Here is an 18,484-nt window from a genome sequence, read left to right on the forward strand (position 1 = left end):
ATATTACTCACATTGCAATCCACTTAACAATAAGGGGAATCCGCTATATAATTACAGTAACTGGAGAAAGTAAGGAGTGAGTTTTTGAGCCTACTGTACCACAAAGAAAGGTTAAAAACATCAAACACCTGTGACCACATCTTTAGTTGGCATAAATTACATAATTACCTTTTCCCCAGCATTATATCTTTGTTAATTGTGTAAATACATAACAGAATAAAGGACTCAATTCTCCTGGGATCTTACATTGCCAGTTATTAAAATTTCATAGCTGCTTCTTCTAAGGGTTTGAAAAATGGATTTTAGTACCAGTAGTATTATCTACTTCTCTTTTGAAGTAATATCAAAATAGTTAAGGCTACATTATGTTTCAGGAAGGTGATTATAACTATTTCTGATATTCAATTATAATTACAGGTATTATACATTTTGTTCTGTGCAATGTGGCCATCTTAACACTCTATTATTTGTTACTTTAATATGCAGCTGAATGCTTATTTACTCTGATTTCAGACCAGTTTTGTTCTAAAAATGAAGATCTGACCTGAAAGTTATGAAGTGTTTGAAACCACTTATATGTAGGATACGAATATATGGCTCAACATGAAGCTGACTCTGAAACTAAAAGAATCTTTTGAAATGAAGGTCAGAATGGTATAAATTACTTTCCAACAAAAATAAAAACACTTGAATTCTTTTCCTTAAAAGCCTATCACTTCAATTATCCAATAATGATATTTCCAGGGGCCACCTTTTACAGCGTCACTCAACAAGAGGAACTGAAAGGTGAAACAGATTTTAGGATCCCTAGTGGTGCAAGCAGGAATGGCATTTAACAAACTTTAAACCCAACTCCTAATGTAAGCATCCACATTACTGAATGGTTCATATGAAAAATGGACTATAATAATAATAATAGTTTAATTTCTTATCAGATGTACCAGAGCCATCTTATAAAGCCATAAATGCTTCCCTGTGTCACAATTCTTGCAGCAAACCTCAGACAAGGTGGTTGTATGTGGTAATTTATAAGTAATTTATTCTGAAAGTTAAATAACTGAAAAATAATTAAAAGGTAGAATTAAGCTTTAAAGTTTATTTTAATTCTTCCTTCTTACATGTGGAAATTGACAGACATTGGTGTCAAGGGGTTGCAGTTTTGTTCATAGCCTTTATTTATCCAATACTTCTCTGCAGCACAAAAATAATTTCTCATGTAGGCTAATGAAATTTTATTCATCAAATCAGAACCATAGTTCAGCTTATTATATAAGATAGACCAAGACAAATGCACATATGGAATTCTAGGGGAGTGACAGAAAAATAATAGAAAAAATGTATTGCAAAATAATAAAGAGAATATAAAAAAAAAAATGTTTGTTGCTTTCAACTAAACTTCCAAAGAAGTTTTCAGAAGACCATCAAAAGGCAATTTTGAAAGGCATAATTAATTCCAGATTTCCATTCCTCTTTACAAAAAAGAAGCAGAGCTCTTGAAAGGTTAGAAAAAATTGTGAAATTAAAATTCTTGTTCTTTCTCAAACTTAGCTCTGGAAAGAACTCATGCCATTTTTCTTTCAGATGTACTATCAGAAGAAGTGAGAACGCTGCCTTAGCAATTATCCATAAAGACGTGAGGGTGATTTACCAGGGAGGAAACTGTAATACATCATGGGAGGTGCACCCATAGAATCAGTGAATGGTTTGGGTTGGAAGGGACCTTAAAGATCATCCAGTTCCAACCCCTCAGCCCTGGGACACGGATGGACAAGGGCACCTCCCACTAGCCCAGGTTGCTCAGAGCCCCATCCAGCCTGGCCTTGTGTAGGCTCTGAGTCCAGCTAAGAGCCCCAGTCTGATGTCCCATAAGGCATTTACCCGGCTGTGGAAGACAGGAGAATCTCAAATCAGGCAGAAGCTAATCTTTCTCATCAACTTGTTAATCCAAAATACTCTACAGAAAGCTTTTCAACAAATCGACAATTTAACTTCCCACGTGGAGTACTGAAAAGTGTAAACTAGAATTTCCACTAAATCACATCCATAATAATTTACAGTCATCCTAGTTTCAAATGCATGTTATATTAAACCCAGTCAAAGTTAAAATACTTATCTGTAATATATACAACTGGAAGATCAGAACCTGGTGCTGCATTTCACCATAGATAATATCACAGAATCACAGAATCACTGGGCTGGAAGAGACCTTCAAGATCATCGAGTCCAACCTGTGCCCAAACACCTCAACTAAACCATGGCACTGAGTGCCACATCCAGTCTTTTTTAAAACACATCCAGGGATGGTGACTCCACCACCTCTCCGGGCAGACAATTCCAGTACTTCATCACTCTTTCCATAAAAACCTTTTTCCTGATATCCAACCTGTATTTCCCTTGGTGCAGCTTAAGACTGCATCCTCTCGTTCTGTCAGTGCTGCCTGGAGAGACTGATCCCCACCTGATTGCAGCCACCTTTCAGAAGTTGTAGAGCGTGATAAGGTCGCCTCTGAGTCTCCTTTTCTCCAGGCTAAACACCCCCATCTCCCTCAGTCATCCCTCACAGGGTTTGTGTTTCAAGCCCCTCTCCAGCCTCATTGCCTCCTCTGGACACGCTCAAGAGAGTCAGCACCCTTCCCAAACTGAGGGGCCAGAACTGCGCACAGCACTCAAGGTGTGGCCTCACCAGTGCCAAGTGCAGAGGAAGAATGACCTCCCTGCTCCTGCTGGCCACACTGTTCCTGACACAGGCCAGGATGCCCTTGGCCCTCAGAGCTGGCTCATGTTCAGTCTGTTGTTGTCCAGTACCCCCAGGTCCCTTTCTGCCTGGGCCCTGTCCAGCCACACTGTTGCCAGCCTATAACAGTGCAGGGGGTTATTGTGGCCAAAATGCAGAAGTCGGCACTTGGACTTATTAAACTTCATCTTACTGGACTCTGCTCATTCATCCAGCAATTCCAGGCCTGTCTGCAGAGCCCTCCTGCCTTCCAAAAGATCAACACACGCTCCCAGCTTAGCGTCATCTGCAAATTTACTAATGAAGGACTCAATACCTTCATCCATGTCATCAGTAAAGATATTGAATAGTGCTGGCCCCAGCACAGAGCCCTGAGGGACACCACTGGTGACTGGCCCCAGCTGGGTGCAGCACCATTCACCAGCACCCTCTGAGCTCAGCCATGCAGCCAGTTCCTAACCCAGCGCAGAGTGCTCCTGTCCAAGCCCTGGGCTGCAGCTTTTCCAGGAGTGTGCTGTGGGAGACAGTGTCAAAGGCCTTGCTGAAGTCCAGGTGCACAACATCCACAGCCTTTCCTGCATCCACCTGCCTGGCAGGCAGGTTACCTGGTCAGAAAAAGAGACCAGGTTGGTCAAATACAACCTACCCCTGCTAAACCCTGCTGGCTGGGTCTGATACCCTGGCCATCCTGTAAGTACTGTGTGCTGGCACTCAGTATAAACTGCTCCATAACCTTACTGGATACTGCCAACTTGCCTGTAATTACCAGGATCCTCCTTCCCACCCTTTGTGTGAATGAGTGTCACACTGGCCAGCTTCCAGTCCTCTGGACCCTCACCAGTGAGCCAGGACTGCTGGTAAATGATGGAGAGTGGCTTTGAAGGCTCATCTGCCAGTTCTCTCATCACCCGGGGATGGATCCCATGTGGTGCCATGGATTTAAGAGCATCCAAGCTGCTCAGCAGTTTTCTGACTGCCTCCTCCTGGATAACAAGGGGACCATTTTGCTCCCTGACACCATCTACCAGTCCAGGAGGACAGCGGTCCTGAGGACAAGACATCTTCCCACTAAAGACCAAGGCAAAGGAAACGTTAAGCACTTTCTTCTCCTCATCTGCATTTACTGAGTTTCCTCCTTCATCCAGTAGAGAACAAAGGTTGATCTTACCCTTCCTTTTGCTGTTAATATATTTATAAAGACATTTTTTATTATCCTTTACAAAAGTTGCCAAATTAAGTTTGAACTGAGTTTTAACCTCCCTTAATTTTTTTCCTACATGCCCTAGCAAAACCCTTTGTTACTTCCTGATAGATCTGACCCTCCTTCCAAAGATGATACAACCTCTTTTTATTTCTACGTTCCTTCAAAACCACATTGCCCATCCATACTGGAAGTTTGCCTTGTCAACCTCATCTTTCAGCACACAGGGACAGTTTGTTCCTGTGCCCTCAGGATCTCTGTTTTGAAGCACACCCGGCTTTCCTGGACTCCTTTGTCTTTAAGGGCTGCTTCCCATGGAACTCTCTGATTAAGTCCCCTAAACAGGCCAAGGTCTCCCCTCTGTAAGTCCAATGTAAAAGTCTTATTGATGCTCTTCCTGATTTTGCCAAATATCAAGAACTCTATAATTTCATGGTCACTGTGCCCCAAGTGCCCTCCAGCCACCTCATCTCCCACCAGCCCATCTCTATTTGCAAACAGCAGGTGTAACACAGTCCCTCCCCTGCTGGGCTCACCCACCAGCTGTGACTAAAATTGTCCTCCATACACTCTAAGAATTTCCTGGGCCGCCTCTTTTCTGCTGTGTTAAGTTCCCAGCAGATGTCTGGTAGGTTAAAATCACCTGCATGAACAAGGGCTGGTGATCCTGAAACATTATCTGACTGCTTATTAGAATACATTGTCCACCTCTTCCTCCTGGTTGGGTGGACAATAACAGACTCCCAGTGCCTCTGTACAAATGCAATGTATGCACACAGAGAGAATCTTTTTCCATTAATTAATTCAAACTTTATGATCTTGTCCTATGAATACCTGTGTTATAATGCAGTTATGATGTCAGTGTTACCAAGATACAAAATGCATGTTTTAAAATCATTGTTTCCTTAATTTTAAAATCCAGTTTGAAACCACAGGGCACCAGTTATTATAAAACCATGCATTAAAATGTTTCATTTAAAACACATGTAAATAAAAGTCACTAGAATCCTTAGGGCTGAAATTGTGAACAACACTTTTTCTTAATTATATGACATATATATTATATGACTTAGTGTTTTATTTACAAACAGAAACACTTAATGTTTCTACTGAAAAAAGAAAAAAAATGTCAGATATCCTGTTGGCTATGCACCTGTGTACAGTCCACAAAGAGACAGGTACAAGCTTACAAAATTCTTTGATGATTTTCTAAGATGATTTTCTAAGATGATTCTAAGTTAATATCAAAGAAATATATTTAAAAAGGGCTCAGTTCTGTTCATTCAAGCATTTTGTGGCTTGAATTATATTAGTAAACATGAATTGCATCAGAAAAAGCACTGCTTTATGGCTTTGTTTAATTAAATTGGAAAATCAAAACAAGATAAGATAACAAGGGACAAGATAACTTTATACTGGATAAAAGAATTTCTGAGGAGCCTTTTTACACTTTGACAAATCCAGATGAAATTTAATATTTCAGAAATGGTCTGTGATATAATTGGAATAATTTTGAGACTCTGCTATTAATGAATATTAAATGAAAACCTTAAGGCTCAACTTAACTGACGTAGTATCTTCCTTCAAAGTCATAATAAGAAGACTGTATTGCAGGGAGTATTTTCTGTAAAAATATGAAGTAAGGATTGGATAATATAAAAATAGCAGCTAGTTCATCAAGGAGGAGAACAGCTTATAAAAAGTCTTCCCTCATAAATTCTTTTGCTAGATGCAGCAGCAGCTATGAGAAGTGAAGAGCTCCTCTGAAATGCCCAAGGCCACACTTTGGTTAGGAGCTAAGAGCTGCATTATCTTTAATGGGAGATACACTTTTTATTAATGGAGGTGAGACCTGAGAGCAAGGGGTTTATTGCAGAACAAAAAGGAGTTGTATTGTTTCCTTAATTGCACTATTCACTGACAAAAGAGCACTCGGTAGAGGAGGAAGCCCAGAGAACAGCCAGGGAACTGGTAAGGAGCTGCGGCTGGAATGGGTGGTGGTGCCCTACCTTGTACACCATGATGGGGATGTCAATGACGATGTAGATAAGGTCTCCCAGCGCCAGGCTGGCTATCAGCGCGTTCGGGCCGTTCCTCATACACTTGTTCTGGTAAATGATCCTCAGCAGAGTGGCATTCCCAACCATCCCAATGATGAAAATAGCACAGGACACCACGGTGTTAATGTATTTGAAAGTTTCAGCAATCTTAGTTGGCTGGGAACATTTGACAGTCTGGTTGGACACAGAGGGCTGCATGGTGGTGAGGAGAATGGATTCCATCCCTGAGAAGGTGGAAAGGGGGTTTCCCGAGTCGCTCCGGTTGGAAACGTCTCTGTCAGAGCTGTCGCTGAGGACACATCCCAGCATCAGCAGCAGCAAGGAAACTCTTAAACACAAGGCTTCCATCCTGAAGTCCCCAGTGAGCAAATTCAGTGAGACAAGAGATTCGCTTTTTTCTTCAGTATTTCAGTGAGACATTTCTCATTTTTTCATCTGTGGAGAGAAACTGTAAGCAGGAAAAGAAAAGGAAAAAACCATATAATCAGTACAACAGGTAGTCTAACTAACACGTCCAGTTTCTCATTTAGGGAAGGTATCTCAATGTTCAGCCTCTGCAGCACACATGTATAAACACCTGTTTGTACTCACTGTGCTGCACTGAAATCTAGATTACCCCCATTACCTGTCTGACAAGAGGCAAACACAAAAAGTTCCTTAAGTGCTAGCTTATGCAAATAAGGTCCCACAAAACCCTGCTGAGACAGAATTTGTATAGGGATGGAAAAAATAAGGGTGATGAAATTCTGTTCTAAAATACAGTCTTGCAGTCGACCTGTCTTGGAAACTGCTGAATGGTATTTCAGCTAAAAGAAGAACTTACTCTTTTTCCTTTGCAAACGAAAGGTAAAAGCACTACATTAAAAATTAAAGGTAGTAAATTGATCTATTTTCTTAGTATTTTTGAGGTACTACAACAATTAGACTTTATATTATTTTTGTCTGATTTATTACCTGGATTTCAAATGAAAACTGATAAGACATGTATCTCAAATCAAAATCTGGACCAGATCCAAAATCTCAAAATATTAGGAGGAAGATTTTATAGTCCTAGGATAGGCCTCTGGCCAGGAAAATACCTTCAAACTCTGTCATCTTGTTCTGAATGTAATTGCAACTCATCCTCGGTACTTAGCCACAGTGAAGTTAATAATAAAAAATTAAGCTCTTTAAGGATAAAAAAATACTTGGTTTAGTATTCTAAGCAACAACTCATGTCATTTCCAGGTAGGGAAGAAAGCACCATAGAATCCTGCCCTAGTAAGTGTGACTGTGACTGCCTGTGTGTAAGCACCGCCACAGGGTTTGTAGATACCAAACCTCCAGTGAAACCAGGGATGCCATTTAAGTCCATTTGCCTGAAACCTTGGTTTAATTTAAGATTAAGATTTTTTACATGGTTTATATCTGCAAAACAAGACAAAGTGCTTCAGTGTTGACAAAAGAAGAATAGCAAATAAAGTATTTATAACTTTCTGATTTCCAGGGATTCGCCTGAAGTATTTGGGAGGATCCTTTTAAATAAATGAATCCTAATTCATTCCCTGTGGAGCTGTTAAGTCAGAGTTTATAGCAAGACATTTACCAGAGAAGGAGGGAGAAAATTTATTGATAGTAATTCTGGAGGAGGCAGAGTATAAATATTTACGAGTGTTGCAGGCTCCTGTTGTATGTGGTCTGTGGAAGTGTGTGTGTACCTCTGTGGAGCAGCAGATGTGATGCTAACCCGAGTATTCCTGTCTGGCATGCAGAGTGCTGTCCCTCACAGACCAGGGCTCCACCTTTCCGTCCTTGCTGTATTTGAGATCAGCAGCTGGCCAACTGTGAACTCCCAGGGACTTAATTTCAAAGTTTAACATACTAAATAGTAAATCCTTCTTTATTTAATTAAATTCAGTGCTGGTTATGACAGTATCTCAGGGCACTTAGCAGCAGCATGGTGCAAGTGTTTTCAGTTTAGGTTTCTAAATCTTACTAGAAAAAAGAGATGTTTGACTGTAACTCTTTTCAGGCAAGGATTAATACTTGTATTATTTTCTATGATTACAGTTCCTAAATTTACATATGGGAAACGTGTATCACTAGGAATGGTTTTCCCAAGTAAATGTGATGAAGCTATGAACAGAACCCACAGCCCTATGTTTTAGTGGTTATATTAGTTTCCTCCTTGCTTTGTGAAAATTTGATGTATGTATCATATAAACATGGTGGCAGCACGGCAGTCATGCCGCCAGCATGCAAAGCTGTGACCAAAATTGCCAATTACCATCTCTTCCCTCTCCCGGAAGAAACTTTTCCGTAAGAAGCAAAACGAGAAAGTTTTTAATAGGCTAACTACTAAGGGTACTTTTTTATAGCTTCCTGAAAGCCCTTCATTCCTCTGTGCATATTTTGAAAGTGTTTATCTTGTTGCAGAATATAACATGCAGCCTGCCTCGTATGAGTACCACACTGGCATCCCTGATAACTTTCTGTGATAAGGTAATCTAGGATTGTCCTTCACACACGCAGCCTGGGTACCTGGAGGGTGTGCGGGTGCTCTGTTAATGCGGTAGCCTCCCGCCTGTGTTGTGCCTGTGAATGCGGGGAACTGAATTCCTGACTTGCCTCGAGTATCAAGCCACAAAAATTCCCATGCCGAGGTTCGCAAGAAGAGACCGTACTAGTGGAAATGAAATTGTTCCAAAGAACAGCTAAAACGTTAGCAGTGCTTAATGAGTGTAAGGCAGCTGAGATGTGAGCAGGAGTAAATGAAGCGGAGCAGGGCAGGAGGGCACTAAAGGGAACAACGCCGGCAAGAGGGATTCTCCGGGCTGTGCCCAGCGAGCGCTGCCGGGGAAGACGCCCGCGGCTCCTTCTCCAAGGCGAGAGGAAACACGCTCCTTGCTCCAGCAGCCAAGGACCGATTCCAGCCTGCACTGGCAAACCAGTGCTGCCTGCCCTGCAGCCTGTATGGAGAGCCTCTGGCCAGATCCATACATTGTTAAACTTTATGGAATAACAGTTCCCCCAAGCTGCCTTGTGCCGTCTCTTGTTCTCTCTCCCTTCCTGTCTCTCACACGCTCACACCCGCACACAGAGGCGCACCCGAATCCCTGTGCGGGGCGTTCTCAGCGGTGCGGAGGTGCCCGCGGCTCGGGCCGGGCTGTTCCCGGCTGTTCCCGGCTGTTCCTGTCCCGGGATGGCTTCGGGGCTCCCGCAGCATCCCGCGCACTTCCTTCCCCCCGCCGCGCCTCCCTCCCCGCCCGGCTCACCCTCATGCTGCCGCCGCCGCCGCCTCGGAGAATTCCTGCGGAGTGGCTTTTCCTGGGATAGTCTTACCAGATCCTCCTGCCTGCGTCTGACTGGGTGGAATTGAGAATCCCCACCTCCGCTACAACAGTGAACGAAAAGAGACAGACGGGAGAAGTCGGAGCGTCCCCTCTTCACTGCCCCCTCCCCCAATTAAAACAAACCTCCAGCCCGAGCTGAGCCCCTGCCAATGTTAAACACAAAGGCTGCCTCCCGGGCACGGGGGAACACGGAGCTCCTTAACTCTTTCCTCGCTGAAACTGAGCACAGCTCCTTCGCTGGACTCATCTGAAGCACAGCCCCGAACCCACTGCTGTAGCTGCCTGCTAATGGCACGCAGGATTCTCAGCAAGGGTCTCTACCTGATTCCACCAGACGGCAGAAGATCCATGAACAAAAACTGATCCATGAGCAAAATCAGATTTCCGTGGGAAATCTGATGAAATAAACTTCTTCTGCTTTACGTTTGCCCCGGGGCTGGTGGGGATCAGTCTCTGAAACAATCAGTAAAATTGTGCGAGAGAGAGTTTCAAAAATGCTGGATCCGTAAACAGAAACTGCTCCTGAGTGAAAATTTCTTTCATCCATCCAGGACACATCTTGCTAATAAATTTTAGTTGCAATTACAAGGATAATAAGAGTGAGGCATTTTCTCTCCTTCCTATATTTCCTATTACTATTCTTCTGTCAAGACAAAGGCGCAAAAAAATCTGTGCAGAAAAAGTGGAAAGTTCAATTATACCTAATGATATTTTCTCACAATGAAAAAAAAATGTGTACCAGAGGGGGCAGCTTGTACAGGAAAGAGTTTCAAAATCCCTACTTTTATGCCAGCAAGTTTATGAAATTTTGAGTCCTTTGTTGAATCATTTCAGGTTCCTCATTTCCTGGCAAGTTTTCAGCTGGTTGTGCCACAGAAATTATTTTCTAAACATATATAATCTTCTTCTGAATAAAAAAGGCAACCTTCCTAAATAAAATGTAAAAATATGTTGTCCAAAAACTGCAAAAGCAGACTGAAAAGAACAATAGAAAATGTGATGCTAGTGGCCTGAAGAATTAAAATATCTGGCACTAAATCATGTAGGAATTTTTTTTGAGCTTTTTCAGTTTTGCATAGATAAAAGTATGTTTCTGTAATATGTTTGAAATCATCTGATAAATCTTGAACAGGAAAACCTAGCAACTGGATTGACTGGATTAGCAGTGCTTTATTACTTCTAGAAAGTCATCTCAGTTAAATGAAGTATCAAAGCATAGGATCTTTGAAGGAACATACATGTTCAGCTGAGAATCACAATTACTGTTTGCAAATCAGGTAGAACGTTTAATTAAAAATCTCAGGTTGCTGTGAAGTTCAATAAATGCTGATAAGCCACTAAATTATCCATATACTACTAAAAAATTCTTTACAGTTTTGTCATAGATGTTTAGTATTAATGATTCACTTTGTCAAGAATCATCTTCATGGTAAGTTGTTGGAAAAAACACTGAAAAGCTGGAAAGGCTGTTCTTAAAGACCATGTGCACTTTATGGAGTGCTTTATTGAATGCAACTCTTAAATCTCTTGTGTGTTCTCTAAACACACAATTGCTAATACCCAATTCCTTTCCTGGGATCATTTGACCTTTATGTCTAAACAATTAGATCTGTAACCAAAAAAAAGCTAAACAAAACAAAGCAAAAAAGTATATTTCTGATCTCATTCAAGCACATATTTGTTATTCTAATTAATAATAATGATTCCATGCATAACTGTATTTACTATTACATGAAATAATAGTAATCAAATTTCATTTGATAATGAAATTATCAAATTCATCATGCTGTTAAAGATCTATTTCTAGACAGCCTCTGTAACTGCTTCTTTTACCCACAAAAGTAGTATTAGGTATTAGAAATTACTGATCCATTGTTTTTTGTTATTTTTACTGTTGCTGATGAACATTTTACTGTTTTTAAATGAACCTTTGTTTTGTCTTTAATCTTCTAGGTGTCTAAAGCTCAGTTGATATCTTGTGTTAAACTAAGATAAATTCAGAAATTATATTTAGTGGTTCCTGCTTTTCTGGTGTTCAGGAAAGTAAAACGGAAGAGGAGGTTTTCACATAGGAATTATGCAAAAACTGTAGTTGCAAATGCAGCTGACCTCAGCTACTGGGAAAAGAGACAAAATGCAGTTCATTACACCAAGATATTTTCATCTTTTAGAGACACTTTCACCATCATTGTAGGACTGCTGTCGTGCATGGGGAAGAGTTGACTGAGGACTCTGTACCAGTTTCAGCACAGTGAAAGTGTTTCCTCTGACCTCTTTATTGTTTTGTGTCTTCAACAAACTGCTTAGCTTGTCTCACAGAACTCCAGAGATCCAGAGTAAGGGCAATGTATCAATCTCATTAGAAAGAAATCCAATTGCATTTGCAGCTGGAGTCAAGAAGACTATCAGCAAACTTCAGCTTTTTTAAAGCCATTGATTTCCGTGAAGCCTTCAGGTATTAGAAAGAAATACTTTCATTTTATTGGATTGAAAGGTGTGTTAGCAAATGTATTACCTGTTAAGCCACTTACCTCCTCAGATTTGGTATGAAATAGGAACATATGATCATCAAGTTGTGGAGTCCTAAATCGAATTGCTGAGATTCAAAAATCAAAACCAGGCATTGTCGATAATTGACATTTCCATAAGCAGTCTGTTGGTGGGTTTATAATCCACAGCATTTTCAGAAAATCATAAGTTATTAATGACAGAGGTTGCAAATATCTAATTATTCTGAATTTTTTCACTAGATTTCTGATACAGTTTTTATCAGAAACAATACAAACAATAATAAATAGAAGCCATTTGGAGAATTTGTAAAAATGCACCTAAATACTTTGGTTACAATATTGGATAACTGTTTCACTTTGAGTTCAATAGCTAGGTCTAATGAACAAGAACTCAGCAAATTCAAAACTTCTCGTGGAATCATGCTGATTTCAAAAACACTTGTTGGGCAGGTTTCTCAGCTTTTATTGCACCACTTGAGTCAAAAGTTGCACCTCACTGAACAAAAAGAAGAATAATCCAAACCATAGCGAGTGTTTCTATCTTGTGTAGATTATCTGTTCTTTGACAAGAGATGAAGCTACGCAGTTGCTTTAGAAGAATTCAGTTTAAAATGGCACCCTCTAGAAAATCTAAATACATTGAAACTCAGGGCTCATTAATTCCAGTGATCACTGAACCAGTTATTTGCTTCTGTTGCATAACATTTCTGTTTCCCAGCAGCTGATTTATTTAAATTGTATCTCTACTAATGCCATATCTGTAACTCTATTTATGGGCTTAGCACAAATAAATCCTGTTTCTGGCAAGGCTGTCTTGCTCCTCCCTTCTTGCCTTCTCCTTTCCTCCCTCCATCTTCTCCCTTCCTCCGTCTCTCTCCTTTGTTTCCTTCATGTCAATAGCAAATTTTAGCAATTTACAATGGGAATTTATAGTTCAAAGAGAATTATAGCCAGATTACTATTGTATTAGTTTATTCTTACAACTAGAAAGGTGTTTGTATTAGAACCACTGAAATGTTCCTGCCCTTACACAATGGGCACCTGAAGCTGTAAAAGAATCAAAGGTATAAAGGATTGAAGTTTAAAGGACAAAATTGACCATGGATCAAAACAATTAATACAGGAACAACTGCAGGAGCTACTGCACCCCAAAAGGGAGTATTAGTCAGGAACTGTGGATTGGGTGTATCTAAATTTTGTAGAATCTTGATGGAAAATTTGAGTAAGCAGCAAGCTTCCTGGGCCTTTAGTGTGCAGAATGGAGAAGTAATAATATGTGTTGTTAATTCCCTTCAATTGCTGAGCATTTCAGATTCCTCAGGGGAGCATTTACCTATTAAATGCAAAGGACTAAGAACATTTCAGAAAAGACTTATTGGGAGAGGCACTGCTGTTGGTCTTCATTTCCATAGATGGAAGCCCTAATTTTCAAGGTCTGGATCTTGTAAATCTATTTGTTGGCAGGCAGTAAAGAAGCAAGAACCAGACTCTTCTTCCTGGTGCTCAGTGACAGAAGAGGAGGCAAAGGACACAAGAAATGTGTTCTTGAAATACAAGAAATTAAACTTGAATATAGGACAAACCACTTTCACTCTAAGGATCATCAAGCAGTGGCACAGGGTGCCAAGAGAGGCTGGAGAATCTCCATCCTTGAAGATATTCAAACCCCAGCTGGACACTGTCCTGAGGAACCTGCCTTAGGTGGCTGGGCTCTGAGCAGGGGCATGGCCTGATGATTTCTAAGGGTCTCTCCCAGTCTCAAAAGTCTGCAAATCTCTGATTCAGGTGAGACTTCCATTATGTCAAGAGTATTTTGACCTGAGCTCTGGAATTATGGTGTTCAAAATTCTTCAAGTTATGCTGTTTGTATTGGGAACTGGTGTGGTGTTGAATAGAGCACGAACTACACACACAGACACAGACATACACACGCACACGCACACACACAAGAGTGCTTGTAAGTTATTGTCCTGTGGCAAGTTGGATACTGTCCAAAAAGGATAATGGGTGATGGTAACTGAAATATTTAGCAAAGAGTGTACTTTTTAAATATTACTTCTAAAAATTAAGAAATTCTTTTTTTCTTCACTTTTGAGGCCAAGACAGCAAAATGAGTGACCATAGGGAGCATTTGGGGATTTTCATCCCCATTGTTTCAGGCAACCCTGAAGGCAGCTGTGAGCTAAGGAGCCTGCTCCAAAAAGACCAGTCTTCAATGGTGACAGATAAAAATATTTCTACATGAGCCCCTCAATATGCAGTAAAATATGCACAAAGCATGAAGAAGAATAAAATAGCAATATGTCACAGAAGATGACTGTTATGTAATCATGCAATGAGTGAAATTATGCAATGATTATAAACACAGAAAAGAAAAAAAAACAGAAGGAATGAAAACCAGATATAAACTAAAATTTGATTTAAAGAAGAGCAAGAGGAAGAGAATGTCTTAGATTAGAAAATCTTCCATAATTTACAAAAGTGTCAATCTGTATTTCAGATGTGAGCCTGTGCAGATCACAAATTCTGCGATAGAGGAATGCTGTTCTGCTGCCAGATGCATCTTTTATTATTTTAAGCACTAATAAAATTATCTAGATAAGATAGTGAGATATTAGAGTGCCATTTTATCTTAATCTAAATAAGGTTAAAATTATTTCTATTGGCTACTCTGCAGTGAAGCTGTTTTTCATGGAAAACCCTGACTCATCTCACTTCTTTCTAATGTTTCTACATTATCTAATTTTTTTGTTAATGTAACTGAAGCTGAGTTGAAATAAGCTGCTTGTACATTTACTTTGATTCAGTAAAGTCTCATTTTTGTATTATTCAACATTAAATGTCTAGCATAAACTATTCTACATGTTATGTTACTGTAAGCTATATATGTAGGCCTATTTACAGACTTATTGAGTTTTAGATTACAAACTTCTGAGTGTTTTTGTAGATGTAAGGAATTCTCTGCAATACAATTTTGAGATAAATGATCAAGGTTTCTGGAAAAAGATTCACCATTCTTTTCTGCTAGCTAGAAAATATTGTTGTGGGGGGATACAGTGTGGGTAAATGAAGGTGGTACAGAATGTAATTGTATCCCCTAAAGAGTTGCAGCTGAACCAATCACTAAAGATCAGGAGCAGGCCTGATGTTAACAGGCCACACCTGTAGCCAATGAGAGCAGTGTTATAAAAGAGTGGATTGGTGGGATCTGGAGTCAGATGGCTGCTGCAAGGACCAGGAACAGTCAGTGCTTAGAGGAGCTGCTTATGAGACATGTTGAGAAGGTAGGAAACTCTGGAGATTTGGAATCCTTGCACTATAATGATGATAGAACTCTTGATATATAAGAGAGTGTATTGTTTATTGGAAACCAAAGCACGTATTTAGGTAACTAATGCAGCATTGAGACAGTACGAATAGAAAAATCTAGATATGTAACACTTGAGACAGAAGGAGCTGACAGTTCTTTAGATTTTGGTTATAAAATTTCAATTCTTTAACAGTGCAGCTGGCTCCATCTGAAGTTTGGAAAGGCTGGGTTGGGAAATGACTGTCTTCTTGGCTGGATTGGTATGATGTGCTGTCTCGTGTTGTCATGGCCTTACTGTGACCTGGATTTCCCCTGCAATGACTTTTACCTGGTGTGCAGATGATATGTCTTTATGGTATTTGGCTGTGTTAATGCAGTTCAGTCATACTAAATTCAGAATGGTCAAGAAATCTGATGTTTTTTTGAGGATTCAGAGGGTTGGGAGGTGATTAACCTTGGCTTCCTTCATTCCTCTACCACCCCAGCTTCCTCATGGGGAGCCTTGTGTGTTCTGCTGTGTTCTGTCTAATGAGAATCTCTTCCTTCTCCACATGTGCCTGGTAGTCCTCAGGCACTGACACCAGGGTTCATCAGCCATCTTCCTCTTCCTGATCCTTGTCCTACTGGGGCTCCTCCAGCAGCTGGGATTGTGCCCATTTCTTCATACACTGAACAGGAAATGGTTGGATTTTGCTGTTTTACCCTTAATCCCAGTCACAGTGCTGAGGCCTGGTGGGGTGAGGACAGACAGACAAGCAAAGTGGGAGGACTGTGGCATCCCCCTTGGCAGCTGGCCATCTCTTGCTGCTCCCTGACAGAGGGGGAGCATACTGGGAAGAGGGAACAATTTTATGTGTCTTAGTCCAAGTATCCCAGAGAAAAGGTCCAACTCACTTCTGTGATCTTTGGACAGAAATATTTTTTTCTCTGGTAGCAGCAATTTTATTTGTTCTTATAACTCAAAACTGAAAGGATTTCCATGTGTCAAGCCACTATGTCCTCTCAAATAAAGGGAAATGATGACAAGGTATAGCAATGATTCTGTTAAAATATATCAGCATATAATAGTACATGTGTGTTATTCAATTTATTTTTATTCTTGTGACAGTCACTACTTATAGGTTGTTCAGATTATGAAATGGAAAGGAATGAGAGTTATTGTTGCCAGTCTCCCTTTTCTGGCTGATATACAGTTAGAAGGACTTTGGTTTTATGAAATTGGAATTTTGTCATAAATAACAAACAGAAGCAAGCGTACAATAAGTCCTTTGTCTCAGGCTGTAACACAAGACTATTCTGCTTGTATAGACTTAAAAATTAAATTTGAAACCAATGCAAGTCCTGGGCACAGTGAGGTCAAAAATGATAGTAGTTTTCTATGATAATTTTTTTGAATATAGGTAAAAGCAAACTATTGTCAATAATTAAAATAATGTATTTTAGGTATCAAGTAACAGTAAGCTGAAGTTTTGTGTTTTCAACTAACAATTATCCTAGTCAAAAATTTTCATCTCCTCCTAATTGATTTAATGTGCTATTAAATTAAAGTATTTAGGAAGGAGGTTAAAAAAATACAGCCAATAAATGCATGCAAATAGAAGTTTGTGCTCTTTGAACTAGCAAGTTTGTTATTTGCATCATACTTTGCTGGGGAAGAACATCTGGAAAAATGTTTTCCACTTACTTTCAGATGTAGAACTCATGTTTTCTAACCCATGAATAAATGGTGTCTGCTCAATTTAACTTGGTCAGATCTAAGATGGTGGGAATGTAATGTTCTGTTTTCCCCACAAAACCTCTGTAGTTAGTTAGAATACTGGATTATATACTAAACCCCAGGAATATTGTTGTGAAAGAGGTGCTGAAAGCATACAGATCAAGCTTGTGGTCATGTGTTATTTCCTGTAGACCCCTGAAGTTAAAGATTTCTTTGACTATGGGGTTCTTACAGCACTGTTGGATCAGATTTTCAGCTGGCATAATCAGGTGTAAATCTCTTGTTGGAAATGGGAATACATTTTTTTGTTTTTTCAGGGGATGATCATAGATAGTGTAATTCTTTTCAAGTCACATTAGTGGACATTGAAGGGAACAATGGAATCATGTGCACGTTTCTCAAAATATACCTGAAACAGAGCAGCTGCTGTAATTTTCTTCAACAGTTCATCCTACTTTGTAAGAATTTTGATTGATTTGGGTATTTTTTAGTACTTCCTGAATTTTTAATGATTATTAATTTCCTATGGGCAATAATAATCTAGATAGGCAAGTTTTCAATGATTGTTGAAAAAAGTTGATAATCAAAGTTGGATTCTGAAAAAATCTCTAATTTGAAACATTCACCTGAGAATAAAAATATTTAAAGAAATCTGCATCCAAACAGGCTTTAAACTGAAGTAATACTACTTTGTAGACGAATTCTGAATGGGCCCTACAGCTTGACTGAGGGCATTTTACAAATTAATTTAAAAAATATATATGTGTGAGGTTATGTTGATCACATAAAGTTTATAAACAAAGATAAAGTTATTTTTAAAATGTAAACAAATTATCTATACAGGTATATGAAAACTAAATGAGTGGGCATGGCTGTGTTCTTGTAAATAAAATAGTTTAGCTGTTTGACATAGAGTCCTAGTGAAATATCTGGATAAAAGCATCTGCAACTGCCTGTGGTTGAGTTATAGTACACAAGTAACTATCTCCTTTTCTTTCTCTTTCCAGCAGGTGGTATTTAAATCTCACCTATACTATATTTTTGGAGCGATAGCAAAGAAGAACAGAATTATTAACTAGGATTATGAACAATATAGGACAGAAACAACTTTTAGATTTAGGTCCAGAATAAAGTAACAGTCTAGCAAAATGCAAGAGCTTAACTTAGAGCCTTTATTTTATACCTTAGACTGAACTTTATTTGGGTCAGGATCTGTGTGATGACTTCTGGAAAAATAGGGAAAGCCGTACCAAAAGCCTCAATATTATTTGTTGTAATTTTGTAATGTTTTCTTGGAATTTTGCAATATACTTAAATACACAAGGGAGTTGCTTGTGAAAAACTCCTGATGAGATATTTTGGGCTCGGCAAACTTCTGAAGTTCAGGTCAAAAAACAAATCTGTGAAAACTCTGGGGAGTCCCACCTCTGAGGAATGTTTGTTAGCTCCACTTTGGGTTTGTTAGCACCTTTATTCCTAGATAGATGCCCTCACATTAAAGAAATGTACCCACCTTTGTGGTTCTTTGAATACACATGCCTGTACTTATATATCAGATACAGGACACTAGATTTCATGTATTGTCAAAATTCACAAATGCAGTTTTCCAAGTTATGCAGA

At 39.6% G+C, this 18,484-nt stretch overlaps 1 protein-coding gene across 1 annotated transcript in view; it reads right to left on the bottom strand.

Annotated features, from left to right (window-relative positions):
- Positions 1–9,484, bottom strand: part of EDNRA (endothelin receptor type A) — a 31,626-nt gene extending 22,142 nt beyond the window's left edge. The window contains exons 1-2 of the mRNA XM_014265864.3: positions 9,250–9,484; positions 5,945–6,443 (exon numbers count right to left, since the gene is read on the bottom strand). Coding sequence (XP_014121339.1) covers positions 5,945–6,343 — 399 coding nt within the window. The 5' untranslated portion in view covers positions 6,344–6,443; positions 9,250–9,484. The remainder of the gene's footprint in view (positions 1–5,944; positions 6,444–9,249) is intronic.
- Between the last annotated feature and the right edge of the window lie 9,000 nt (positions 9,485–18,484).

The sequence above is a fragment of the Zonotrichia albicollis genome, chromosome 5 (genome assembly GCF_047830755.1).
Source record: "Zonotrichia albicollis isolate bZonAlb1 chromosome 5, bZonAlb1.hap1, whole genome shotgun sequence".
Taxonomy (NCBI): Eukaryota; Metazoa; Chordata; class Aves; order Passeriformes; family Passerellidae; genus Zonotrichia; species Zonotrichia albicollis.